At 39.9% G+C, this 14,476-nt stretch overlaps 1 protein-coding gene across 3 annotated transcripts in view; it reads right to left on the bottom strand.

Moving 5' to 3' along the window:
* GDPD4 (glycerophosphodiester phosphodiesterase domain containing 4) overlaps nt 1-14,476 on the bottom strand; it is a 136,734-nt gene that overhangs the window by 84,260 nt on the left and 37,998 nt on the right. For 2 of the 3 annotated variants that reach the window (XM_060176725.1, XM_060176724.1), the window contains exons 5-6: nt 7,757-7,855; nt 5,728-5,810 (exon numbers count right to left, since the gene is read on the bottom strand). In XM_060176725.1, the coding sequence (XP_060032708.1) occupies nt 5,728-5,810; nt 7,757-7,855 (182 nt within the window). Of the gene's footprint in view, nt 1-5,727; nt 5,811-6,158; nt 6,305-7,091; nt 7,170-7,592; nt 7,687-7,756; nt 7,856-14,476 lie in introns of all 3 variants that reach the window. The other variant, XM_060176726.1, reaches the window with a different exon arrangement.

The raw sequence follows: 14,476 nt of genomic DNA, 5'->3' as shown, positions 1-14,476 counted from the left end.
AACTGTTTATTAATTTTCTCTTTCCTTCTTTTTCTTTCTTTTTTCTCTTCTCTCTCTCTCTCCTTTCCTTTCTTTCCTTTCCCCTTCCTTTCCCTTCCCTTCCCTTCCCTTCCCTTCCCTTCCCTTCCCTTCCCTTCCCTTCCCTTCCCTTCCCTTCCCTTCCCTTCCCTTCCTTTCCTTTCCTTTCCTTTCCTTTCCTTTCCTTTTGCCTCCAGAGTTATTGCTGGGGCTTGGTACTAACAAAACAAATCCAATGCTTCTGGTGGCTACTTTTTCTACTTTATTGGGTAGGACAGAGAGAAATTGAGAGAGAAGAGGGAGAGAAAGAGACACCTGCAGACCTGCTTCAACACTTGTGAAGTGCCCCCCCGCAGTAACCCTCTGCAACACAGTGGGGAGTGGGGGGCTTGAATCAGGATTCTTGTGCAGGTCCTTGCACTTTATGTGTGTTTAACCTGGTGCATCACCGCCTGTCCCCTTGATTTTGTTTTCTAATTATTTTTTACATTGTTAAGTTTGAATACTTCTTACATACTCTAGGCCAGGGGTAGGGAATCTTTTTTCTGCCAAGGGTCATATAGATATCTATAATATCATTCTCAGTTCATACAAAATTATCAGCTTATAAATAAGAACATAATGTTGCCATGAAAAAATTCTGGTTGCCTTGGCAGGATCAGAGAAAATGGTTTCTCAGGCCTTATATAACCTGGAGGTTGGACACTTCTACCCATGGTCTAGATAAAGTATTTTGCCAAATACACAGTTTACAAATATTGTCTCTCTCTCAGATTGCACTTTTAATCCTCTTCATAGTTTTTAACAAAGCAAGAGTACTTCTTAAAAAATTATTTATTTTAATGAGAGAGAGACTCAGAGAGAGAACAGAACACTGCTCAGCTCTGGCTTATGAAGGTGCTAGAGAGACTGAACCCAGGGCCTTAGAAACTCAAGCAGGAGAATCTTTTTATATAACCACTAAGCCATCTTCCCTGTTACAGAGAAAAAGTTGTAACTTTGATGAACTCTCATTAATCATAGTGTTTTTGTTATAAACTTAAGAATATGTTACCTAGTTCTCGAGTCCAAAGACTGTTTAAGGCTGTTACCTTTTTTTTTTTCCTTTTTTCTTTATTCATTTTTTAAATTGCCACCAGAGTTATAACTGGGGCTTGATGCCTACAGAACAAATCCACCATTCCTGACTGCAATTTTTATTTTTTTTCCTTTCTTTTTTAATATATATGGCAGAGGAAAAGTGATAGTGAAGGGGGAAATAGAAAGATGTTGACTGCTCATGAAGCTATGTCCCTGTACATCATCATAGTATGCTGTTTCTTAAAGGTCATTTTTAAATTTTACATTTAAACCCATGGTCCATTTTGAAAGGTTTTTCTTATAGTCACTGCATTATTTTTCAAAGGTCAATATTTTGCTACTGAATGTTCTATTGCTCCTGAATTACTGATATTTGTCAAAAAAAAAAACTATTGTCCTTCTGTTGTTTAGCTATTTTATTGCAGTAAAAATATGTAACATAAAAGATACCATTTTAAAACCACTTTAAGTATATGATCTGGTGACATTAGTTACACACACAATAAAATTAACATACAACCACTACCATCATGTATTTCCAAAACTTGTTATCATTCCAAATGGAAACTCACTAGAATCTGATATGCAACTTTTATAATGATACTATCAATGTAGATGATGGAAGTTTGTGGAAAAAATGGCCACTAGCAATGAAAGAAAATATTAAGAGAGGATTGGAAGGTTGGAAAGGTTTCTGTTGATACACCAAAATTGAAACCACAAAAGTAAGCAAGAAGGTAGCATGCCAGGAGCTTAGTGATCAGCATCTTTACCATATTATGTTGTACCAGATACTTGTAAGAATGAACCCATGAACTCTGACTGAAATGTTCCGCATGGAATAGTTTATAAGGGTAGTATCAAAAATCCAAGTCTGGGGTCAGGAAATCATTTAATTGTGGCTTTATCATATGCATTCTAATCTTATGACTTCAGTAAGACACACACCCCCTCTCTTTTTACTGCCACCAGGGTTATCGCTGGAGCTTGATGCCAGCACTATGAATCCACTGCTCCAAGTGGCCATTTTTTCCTTTTTTTCCCTTTGTATTTTATTTGATATGACAGAGAGTAATTAATAGAGTGGGGGAGGAGATAGAAAGGGAGAAAAGACACCTGCAGAGCTGCTTCATCACTCATGAAGTGTGTCTCCTGGCCAGTGGGGAGCAGGCACTTGATCCTAAGTCCTCCAACATGGTAAAAAGCATGCACTCAACTGGGTGTATCACTGCCCAACTCCAATATCTCCCTCTTTAAAATCTAGTTTCAAATAACCTTTCCTCATGTGTTTTCACAAAGAAGCTTCACTACCTTTCTGTTTGTTCAGAGGGCAGCTGTGATGGGGCTTTCTACATGCCATATTCCCATATTCACTAATATACCTAGACCAAGCCTACTTCCAGCTGCTCAAGTACAAATATGCTCCAGAACACTGTATCTTTTTATCCTTGCCTATGCTATAACTGAACCTATTTTATTTGGATATAGCTACAGCTATTATCTATCTCTAATAATTCTTCTTCATAGGTTGCCAGGTTTTTGGAGAATGTGCCCATTGTCCCGGAAAGTCCAGGCCATTGTTTCCATGAGGTCCAAATGAGCTACCCAATTCTCCCTTTGGGTTGAGACAAGGGTAGGTTCCCCCAGACTCTGGAATTTATGACGGCTGGACCCTGGACATGGGAAACTATCTACACATGCCACCTCCTCCTTTCCTTCTTTATTTAAAAGTCATGGATTACTGTATGTGTTTAACCTTTAAACCACTAGCAAACATCCTGATTGCTCAGCTGCCTCCCTTTCTGCCCTAAAGTGTCTGCAATCTACTTCCGGAAAAATGTACTTTGTAAAGCTTGTGACCAAACCTTGTATGGTAACCTTTTACATATGATCAGTTTGTTGGTCAAAATGTAACTATGCTGTTTGGCTTTGTATGTTAACTCTCTTTTCAACCACCAGGTTCCAGATGCTAGCATGATGCCAACCAGACTTCCCTGGACAGACAACCCTACCAATGTGTCCTGGAGCTCCACTTCCCCACTAGGGAAAGAGAAAGACACTGGGAGTATGGATTGACCTGTCAACACCCATGTTCAGCGGGGCAGCAATTACAGAAGCCAGACCTTCCACCTTCTGCATCCCATAATGACCTTGGGTCCATACTCCCAGAGGGTTAAAGAATAAGGAAGCTATCAGGGGAGGGGATGGGATACAGAGTTCTGGTGGTCAGAACTGTGTGAAGTTGTACCCCTCTTATCCTATGGTTTAGTCAATATTTCCTTTTTATAAATAAAAAATTAAATTAAAAAAATGTGACTGCATTGTATTGCTCTGTTTGGGTTAATGGTTACCTCAACCATCCCCCTGAGTTAGGGGTATATCTGTCTGCTTTTCCTTTCAATAAACGGGTTGCTCACCTTTCTGAGGCTGCCCCCAGAGTTGAATGAGTCTAAGATTCTCTCCATGCACATTGCCCTAGACATGCAGAGTTATTCTGTGACTCCCTGAAGAGCCACTCTGACCCTCATGCCTTGTAGCCAGGTGGGCAGGGAACACAGAGTGGACTTCACCAGATTAGCCTTTCAAAAATATATCCTTTTGAAACAATACGACAACCTGTCCTCTGAGGTCAACCAAAGCTGCCAATCACATACTTAGAGATCTCCAGTGTCTATTACAATTAGCTTCAATTGTAAGCGGGAGTCAGGTGGTAGCACAGCAAGTTAAGTGCACGTGGCACAAAGTGCAAGGACTGGTGTAAGGATCCTGGTTCGAGCCCCTGGCACCCCCACTTGTAGGGGACTCGCTTCACAAATAGTGAAGTAGGTCTGCAGGTGTCTATATTTCTCTCCCCCTCTCTGTCTTCCCCTCCTCTCCATTTCTCTCTGTCATATCCAACAAAGACGACATCAATAACAACAACAATAATAACTATAACAATAATACATCAAGAGCAACAAAAGGGAATTAAAAAATTACACTTTAAAAAAAAATAAGCCTGGCAGCCATATTCTTCCTCACATAGCCCTCTCCTGCTGACACTCAAATCCATACAAGTAAGCCTACTGATCTGTTAAAACAAACCTGTTTTCATTGCATTTAGATGTTTTTGGATGTGCTACTGCCTTTGCCTGTGATAACCTCTTTCTCAATCTCCACTTGGTAAAATAATTTTTAAAATTTTATTATATTTATTTATTGGACAGAGATAGCCAGAAATTGAGAGGAAGGGGAGGGAGAGAGGGAGAGAAACAGAGACCTGCAGCACTACTTCACCAGTCGCAAATCTTTCCCACTGCAGGTGGGGGTTAGGGCCTTGAACCTGGGTCCTTGTGCACTGTAACATGTGCCTTCAACCAGGTATGACACCAACCGCCCCCTGGTAAAATAATTCTTTTCTTCAATATTCAGCCCAAACACAATTTTTGTACTATAGTAAAAAATTATTACTATTTTTGCTTAGTTTCCACTAAGAATTTTATTCATTCTTCTCTGGAAGGTACTCACTACAAATGATATTACACTATGGTTATTTTTATTTATTTTTTTGTTCCTTTTTTTTTTTTTTTACCAGAACACTGTTCAGTTCTGGCTTATGGTGGTGCAGGGGATTGAACCTGGGATATTGGAGTCTCAGGCATGAGAATCTGTCTGCATAACCATTATGCTATCTACCGTCTGCTCTAGTTGTTTATTTTTAAGGTAGAGACAGAGTGAAGGAGACAGACACATCACAGCACTGAAGCTTCCTTCAAGACAGTGAGGGCCAAGTTTGAACTTGGGTCACATACATGGCAAAGCAACACACTATCAAGTGAGCTATTTTGTTGGCCTATGTTTTGTTCATTTTTTGTTTTTTAAACAGTTCATATCATTGACTGGAAACATCTTTTAGGTAAGACATTAGCCCATCTGTCTCTCCCTCAAATCCAGCAGAAGCTTTGGAATATTGTAGGTACATAGGGGAAGTTGGTTAAGTAAACTGTTAGGTTAGTAAAAAGGGTCAAGTTGACAGGATAGTATATAATGGGTACAAGTTCAAGTTATGAACAGAGTTAACACAGAGTATGTGATTTATGAGCATGATTAAGAATGAAAACAATACATGTCCATAGTAAGGAAGAAGTGGTTGGTATGTGCCATATGAACACAAGATAAGCTCCCCACCCAGGGACCTTTCTTTCTTCCTTTTTCTTTTCTCTCTCTCTCTCTCTCTCTCTCTCTCTCTCTCTCTCTCTCTCTCTCACCTTCAAGGTTATCTTGGGCTTGCTGCCTGCACTACGAATCCATTGCTCCTGTGACCATTTTTATTTTATTTGACTTTATTTTATTTTATTTATATAGCACAGAGAGAAATTGAGGTATGAGAGAAAGATAGAGAGGGAGAAAAATAGACACCTGCAGACCTGCTTCACAACTTGTGAAGCAACTCCCCTAGAGGTGGGGGGCCGGGGGCTTGAACTGAGATTTCTGCAATGGATTCTTGTGCTTTATACTATGTGTGCTTAACCTAGTGCACCACCACTCACCGCAACCCCTCAGACTATTCTTTCTACAATTTTGACTTGGCTAGTAATCCTCCATGGCATTAGCCTTATTTTCTCCTCATTTTAGCCTTTTCTTACCTACCTGAAGAATACATCTGTCTCCAGCCCAAAGGCACCTTCTTCAACAGCCTTCTCAAAGGACATCATGGTATTCTCAGGTCCCAACTGTGGAAGGAAAAGACATCAGGCCCAATGCCTCAGAAGTTCTTTCCTAAAATTACTATTATGATAGGGGTGGAGTTCAATACTGAACATACTTAGGAAACTGATTTTGGCTTCCTTGGCTCTTTTTTCAAAGAGGTTGTCTTTATTCCTGTCTGCTCATTTAAAGTAGTGTCACTGAACAAGGTAAAGAAAAATAGAATGGGAGTTAGGTAACTTGAATTGCTTTCTTTTAGTCATATCAAATCACCTTTTTCTTTTCTGGTATTCCTATGATTCTGAAGTCCTTTTCTCTCATCTACGCATCCTATGTGTATCTATACTCATTCATATCCAAATGTTCACACCTACCATGGGTGCACCTCTATGTCCAAAGAAGTTTGGCTTGGGTCCCAGTTTATTCTTCTCTTTAATGCAGGGAGACAGCTTCCCAAATGGCACCATATAGACACACACTAGGATAATAAAGTATGGCAACCCAACAGCCAACTGTATGGCTAAAAAAAAAAAAAAAGAAAGAAAGAAAAAAAAAAGTTGGACAAAGGAAAGTGAGGAAAAAAAATAAAAAGAGTAGAAAACCATCCCAAGCAGTTAGTTATCACAAAGCAGTAGTGTATATAAATACCTAACCCAAGGTTTCACTGATACTATGGACTAGATGATTTAATCTATTTCTGTTACATTCTCATTTATTCTCAGGGATGTGAAGTACTTGACTACCCAAATATCCAGTAGCATTAAGGCCACATCACTGGATCTGAAAATTTACAAGAGAATGAAATGAAATGAGGCAGATGGGTAGGAAGGAAGGATACAAAATGGATTACCATCTCAGTAGGATGCAGCTGGTTGACTCTGACAAAGCCCTGAAACTTGTAAAGATCAAACTAACATGTCCCTGTGGCAATAAATAGTGAATGGCAATAAATAGTGAAAGGGACACTAGTTGACAGATGTCTAAGTTCAAAGTCAGACTCTCCCTAATTGTGTTCCCTAGGTTTGGTTTTGTTTTTAACCTGAGTTTTTTCATTCTGTAAAATAAGACTACTTGCTATTACATCTATTTCAGAGTTGTACTGACTCAAAACAAGTAATAAATATTAACTATTTGTTTTACCGCCACCACCACCCCAGCTTACACACACACACACACACACACACACACACACACACATACACACAGGCTGTTACTATTTTAGACTCCTAAGAATTATATCCATTTGCTTATTTTTAACTTAGTCTCTATGCTTCAGTTATTTTCAAATCTAAATTTCCAGTTCTAACCTCTCAACTTTACGAGTACATTACATCTCTCGTTTGCTTTTGCTTCATTATGTGCCATCTGGTATCTTCTGGTTTTAACTAAAATTTAGGAAATAAAAAATAAAATAGTTCATTATTGGATCCTTAAGCTCTTGCCCCAGAAACATTTCCTAACGTTTTCCCTACACTTACACATACATATGTATACAAATACCTAATGTTAATCCTAAAAAATCCATTTTTCTGTGCTATATCTTTGCACAGGTCAAAAAAAGGTATTCCTTATTTAAATAACATGAAAAGATACAGAAAATATTCCATTGGATTTCTCAGTAAGGGTGCTAAATGGGAATAGCCTGGTTGGTCAAAGAATACTGTAACAGGACAGTGTTGTGAATTTGACATATTCCTGAACTTTTAATAGTTAAAGTGGTGACTTTCCCCCAAACTTAATGTTTTTGTGACTATGCAACCTATAGCCATGAATAAATAGATTACACAGATTTTACCCATATAGTATACCTTCTCCTTCCAAATGTATCAAGTAGGCAACCACAGGCCAGGAAAGGATAGTCATCATCGGTATACTGCACAAGTGTGTGAAAGGGCCAAAGACCTGGATGAAAGCCAAAAGTCAGACTGAACACATCTAGGTAGACAATTTAGACTCACAGGATGATGCTTACCTGCATTGACAGGCCAATTGTCAGCCACTTGTCTTTCCAATATGTACATAAAACCCACAACAAAAACAAGCATCCCACAACTACCAACAGAACCAGCACCTAGGAAAAAACAAACAAAGTCTCCTGGTTTGATGGCAGTAGGCATGGATCAAAATTATTGAGAATTTGAGTGTTTTCACAATATCAAAGACCACATTTCCTCATTCTTTTCATCTAGCTATTATGTAAATCTCTAACTCTTGGGGATCCAATCATTTGCCTCTGTACTCCCAAGTCTTTACTGTACACTGTGATTGGAAAAAAATTACCCAGCTATGTGACCTAATATCTTTGCTAATTTATCATCTCCAGTTTTAGTTGGATCTTATTTCTTACCATTATTTTGATAATTTTTAATTTATTAATAATATGTTACTAGGTTGTAAGATTACAATGTATAGTTCCACACCACACAAATCACCAAAGTCCTGTATCCCCACCCTCCCACCTCCCAAAGATAACCACCATAGTTCTCACAAGTCATACAGTTTGCATGCTTCTGTTTTATTTGGATTTTTGGGGGCAAGTTCATGTAAATCAGATCTCTAGATTCCATATGTGTGAAACCATCTGGTACTTGTCTTTCATTTATTTCACTAAGCATAATCACCTCCAGTTCCATCCATTTTGTCCCAAATGACACAATATCATCTTTTTTGGTTACAGAATAATATTCCATGAAATATATATATATATTTATCTCCCCCTTAACTTCTTTTTTTTCCTCCAGGGTTATTGCTGGGCTCGGTGCCTGCACCATCAATCCACCACTCCTGGAGGCCATTTTTTCCCCTTTTGTTGCCCTTGTTGTTGTAGCCTCATTGTGGTTATTATTATTGCCACTGTTGATGTTGTTCATTGTTGGATAGGACAGAGAGAAAGGGAGAGAAGAGGGGAAGACAGAGAGGGGGAGAGAAAGACAGACACCAACAGACCTACTTCACCGCCTGTGAAGCGACTCCCCTGCAGGTGGGGAGCCGGGGGCTGGAACCGGGATCCTTACACAGGTCCTTGCGCTTTGCGCCACATGCGCTTAACCCACTGCATCACCACTCGACCCCCTCCCCTTAACTTCTTTAGCCAGTTATCTGTTGATGGGCATTTAGGCTGCTTTCATTCTTTGGTTATTGTATATAATGCAGTTATGAATATAGGATTACACATATCCCTTCTAATTAGTGTTTGTTCATTGGATAAATGCCTAAGAGTGGTATTGCTGGATCATAAGGTAATTCTACTTTTGTTTAAGAACTGCGTATAGTCTTACAAAGGGAATGCAACAGATTGCATTCCCACCAACAATGTAACAGAGTTCCCTTTTCTTCTCAACTTCTCCAACCTTTGTCATTTCCTCATTTGTTCATCTAAGACATTCTCTGAGGTGCTGAGCTTCACTGACGGGAGACAGACGACCAGGGACTCATGGCTGGGTTGTACGCAGTATCTCTTTATTCATGCAGGACGTAGTACAATCTAAGCCAAGCTAAGCTAAACTAAAACTAAACTAATATACTAGCAAAGTAGGGTGTAAACAGGATGTGACATAAGAGAGGGTGGAGCGAAAAGTGACTGGTGCAAATCAGGGTGTACTACGAGAGGGGGCGGAGCAAAAACATATCATAAACCAGTGGGGATTAAACCAATGCCATGCAGTGGTTATGTAAATAGAATGCAGTGTTAAGCAGGGGGGATTAAACCAAATGAAACAGAAGGGGTTTTTAGAAGCAGAATTAGAAGCATACCAACATGAGATGGCATCTCAAAATAGTTTTAATTTTTCTCTAAGGATAAGTAAAGTGGAGCATTTTTTCATGTGTCTATGGGCCACATGCATCTCTTTTTTAGAAAACTATCTAATTCTTTGGTCCACTTTTTCATTAGACTATTTTTTATCCTTTTGTAGATCTGTACCAACTCTGTATAGATATTTGATACCACTTGTGTGTCTGATGTGTGACATGCAAATCTCTTCTCCCATTTGCTGGGTTGCCTGCTTATCCTTGTGTTTTTTGCTTTTGATGTATATAACCACTTTAGTTCCATGACTCCCATGTTTACTCTTGTTTTCATTTCCCATGTGCAGGGGGTTGAATCTCCAAATACATTTTTGATGTGAAGGTCCTGCAAATTTTCACCAACATTTTCTTCTATAAATTTGAGAGTTTCTGGTTTTATATCTATCTTTAATTCATTTTGATTTGACCTTAGTGGTATGTGGTGGTGTGATTTCACTTTTCCAATTTTCCCAGCACCATCTGCAGAAGATATCTTCTTTACCCCATTGAATGGTTTTGGCCTCTTTGTCATATATTAGGTGGTTGTATTTGTGTATGCTCATTTCTGGGCTTTTGATTCTGCTACATTAATCTAAGTGTCCATTTTTATTCCAGAGCCATGCTGTTGGGATTGCTATTGATTTGTAGTATAAACTTAAGTTGGGGAGGATGATTACCTCCATGTTTTTCTTTTTTCTCAGAAGTGCTTTTTGGCAATTTGAGGCCTTTTGTGGTTCCATACATACTTTGGTTAAGTTGTTCAATTTGCTTGAAAAATGCCATTGGAATTTTGATAAGGACTGCATTGAAATTGTAGTGTTTTTTTTTTTAATAGAGTAGCCACTGTAATGTTTATTCTTCCAATCCAAGAACAAGGAATGTTCTTCCACTTCAGTGTATCCATCTCTATTTCTTTTAGCAATGTCTTATAATTTTCATAGTAAAGGTCCTTCATCACTTTTGTGAGATTAACCCCAAGATATTTTATCTTTTGAGGCTCAAATAATCTTTTGGGTTCTGGATTCTCTTTCATTAATTTCTGCACTAATTTTTTTTTTACAATTATGTTCTCCTACTGGCTTTTGGGTCTCTTTGTTGCTCCATCTTTAGTTGACTCAGTTGAGATACGAGGCAGATTACTTGAGGTCGTCACTGTTTGTTAATATGGGGCAATACTGCTATAAATTTCTTTCATAGAACAGCTTTCACTGTATCTGACAGGTTCTGGAAGTTGGTCTCTTCGTTTTAATTATTCTTACTTATTAATTATAAGTAATTTTAAGTGTCTCTTTTGATTTCTTTTTAAAATTTTCTTTATTGGGGGATTAATGGTTTACAATCAACAGTAAAATACAATACTTTTTACACACATAACATTTCCACATAACAATACAAACCCCACAGGACCTGAACCCTCCCCCACATCCCAGTCTTCTACTTTGCTGCAGTACATCAACTCCAATTTTCAACTTCTGTCTGTAAGTGAGATCATCCCATATTCATCCTTCTGTTTCTAATTTATCTCACTTAACATGACATCTTCAAGCTCCATCCAAAATGGGGTAAAGGAGGTGAATTCACCATGAACCTGAGACCTTGGAGCCTCAGGAATAAGAGTCTCTGCATAACCATTATGCCATCTCCCCCTGTTCACATTTCTCATTTTTCCACATAATAATGCAACACCCCTCTAGGTCCTCCTGTGCCATCATGTTCCAGGACCTGACCCCTCCCCGCTTACCCCAGAGTCCTTTACTTTGGTGCAATACAACAGACCCAGTCCAAGTTCTACTTTGCATTTATTGTTCAACTTTTTTTTTTGGTAATTGGATTTAGTTCACTGAATATGCCTTTAAAATTTAGATGGAAAAGAGTTCTGCCAATATCTTCCTCTAAGTATTTGATAGTTTCTGGTCTAACATCCAAGTGGTGTTGAAATCCCCTACTATTACTGTGTTGCTGTTAATATATTGCTCTGGCCCTTCCAGTAGATGTTTGACATATTTAGATGGCCTCTCACTGGGTGCATAGGTGTTAATAATCATTAAGACCTCTTGATTGACTGATCCTCTGAGAATTAAGTAATATCTATCCCTATCTTTTAATATTTTATTTATTTTAAGGTCTATCGTGTCAGATTGAGGATAGCTATTCCTGCCCTTTCTTGTGGTCCACTGGCTTGTATGGTAGTTTTCCATCATTTCACTTTGAGTCTTGTTGAGTTAGGTGGGATTCCTGCAGTCAACATATGGTTAGGTTGTGTTTTCTGATCCATCTTCCTACTCTGTGCCTTTTAATATGTGAATTCAGGCCACTGACATTTATTGATATTATAGAATGAAGATATCTTAATGCCATTATTCTCAAAATTTAGAGTGATCTGATACATGGCATATTTATGGTGGTCTTACTGTTTATAGGAGTCCTTGCAGAACTTCTTTCAGGGCAGAATTTGGTGACAGTTGATTCCTTCAACTGTTGCTTGTCTGAGAAGGTTTTTATGCCTCCTTCTAGTCTGAATGACAGCCTAGCAGGACACAGTAGTCTTGGTTTAAAGCCTTTCTCATTGAGAGCTCGATATATATCTTGCCATTCTCTTCTGGCATTTAGTGTTTTTTGTGGAGAAACCTGCAGCTAACCTTATGGGTTTTGCTCTGTAGGTGACTGTTTTCCTCTTGTGGTGTTCAAGATCCTTTCTTTATCCTTATTCCTTTCCATTCTAAATATGATGTGTCTTGGTGCCTTTAAGTCTGGGTTAATTCTGTTTGGGACCCTCTGGGCTTATTGAACCTTAATGTCTTTTAAGTTGTCTAGAGGAGGGAATTTCTCATCTATTATGTTCTGTAGAATGCTTTCTTCCTCCCCCTTCTTCCTCTGGCAAGCCAATAATGCATATATTATTTCTTTTGAAGTCATCCTCTATGTCTCTGTTGTTGTTTTTGCGAGGTTAAAGTCCCAAATACTGAGAACAGCCATTAACCCAAAACGAACTGTTCCTTGTTTTGCATAAATATTTCCACCTGTACCCACCCTGTGATAACTATAAAAAGGTGGGATGAAAAATGTTGGGGTCGCAGACTCTCCCCTTGCTTGGAAGGGTGTCGGCGGCCCAAGGTTAAGCTTCCTAATAAAGGTTCTTGCTACTGTATGTAATTCTGGTCTTCTTTGCATGAGATAGGGGCTCGAATTTCTGGGCATAACATATGGGGGCTCATCCAGGTTCCCCATCTCATTAAAAGAATGCAAGCCTCACTGAGCCTTCAGGACTGGTCAAACTTCAGGTATCTGTAGCGAGAGACCCTTGGAGTCGAACGAAGACGCGCTGGGCAGCTCCGGGTCCAGGGTCCTGGGAGACATCCCAGATCCTGTTGTAGGGGATTGGATCACCCTCGCAAATTCTGAAGGGAGAGTGGGTCGCTCCCACGAAGTGGCAAAAGGCTGTCCTCGCATCTGTAGGGAAGCGGTGAGAGGCCGTCCTCCCATCTGTAGGGAAGCAGCAAGAGGCCGTCCTCCCATCTGTTGGTTCAGAGTGCTGGCGGCTGGGCCGCTGGAGTTTTCTTTGAGTATGTTGTCTTTGTATTTTCTTTGTGTGAGTTGTCTCTGTATTTTCTTTGTGTGTGTTGTCTCTGTATTCATTATCAATTTTGTCTTTAAGTCCAAAGTCAGGAGTCAGGCTACTTCGACTCCTCTGACTATGGTCCTGAATCATTTTAGAAAATTCAAACATAGAGCTCATAATTTGGGTCTAGAGGTAAAACAGGACTGGATGATCACTTATTGCCAAAATAAGTGGCCAGCCTTCTCTACTGGTTGGCTCCCAGAAAAAACCTGGGACCTGCCTACTATCTATGCCACCAAAAACGTCATCTTAGGACATCCAGGACACCCGGACCAGATTTCTTATATCCTTACTTGGCAGGATCTGGTAGAGAAACACCCCCTTGGCTAAAACTTTTTCTTCCTCCACAGGGTTCGTGACCCACCATTCTTGCTTTAAGGGAGTCTCGTCGTCAACCTACTGCCCCCCCCTCACACTTCCCCCTCCTACCCTATTCTCCAAGGTGGTCCCGAAGGAGACCTCCTAGAGTACCCTCCTCTCTACCAACCTCAACCTCCCCCAGTCCCACAGGAACCCCTGGCAGCAGGCCAGGACTTACAGAGCCCTCCTCGTACAAGAGCCTGTACAGCCCAGAGAACCCCTGATTCGGTGGCCCTGCCCCTCCGAGCCGAATAAGAATGGCAAACAATTGATGCAATATTGGCCGTTTTCCACTAGTGGCCTTTATAATTGGAAAATGCAGAACCCTAAGTTTTCAGAAAAACCAGCAGCACTCATTGACCTGTTAAATTCTGTTGTTTTTACCCATCAGCCAACCTGGGATGACTGCCAGCAGCTTTTACAGATTCTTTTTACCACAGAAGAAAGAGAAAGGATCCTCTTGAAAGCCTGAAAACTTGTGCCTGGGGTGGACAGGAACCCCACCTTAAACCCAGCCCTGATAGATGCCAGTTTCCCTCTGATAAGACCCACCTGGGATTTTAACTCACCTGAAGGTAAGGAGAAGCTCTGGGTCTATTGCTAGACTCTAATGGGTGGTCTCCGACCCACCAATTTGGCTAAGGCTAGTAGTGTGCAACAGGAAAAGACAGAAACCCCAGCTGCTTTTTTAGAAAGAATTATGGAGGCATATCAAATGTTCACTCCCCTAGATCCAGAAGCTCCAGAGAATAAGTCAGTAGTAATTATGGCCTTTATAAACGAGGCTGCCCCTGATATCCAGAAAAAACTCAAGAAAATAGATAGATTAGCAGATAAGTCTTTACAGGAACTACTGGCAGTAGCGGAGAAAGTCTTTAACAACCAAGAGACCCCCGAAGAACACCAATTATGGACAATGACAGCAGC

This window comes from Erinaceus europaeus, chromosome 17, assembly GCF_950295315.1.
Source record: "Erinaceus europaeus chromosome 17, mEriEur2.1, whole genome shotgun sequence".
NCBI classification, from domain to species: Eukaryota; Metazoa; Chordata; class Mammalia; order Eulipotyphla; family Erinaceidae; genus Erinaceus; species Erinaceus europaeus.
The sequence above is the reverse complement of the archived record's forward strand: the minus strand, read 5'-3'. Positions and strand labels throughout refer to the sequence as shown.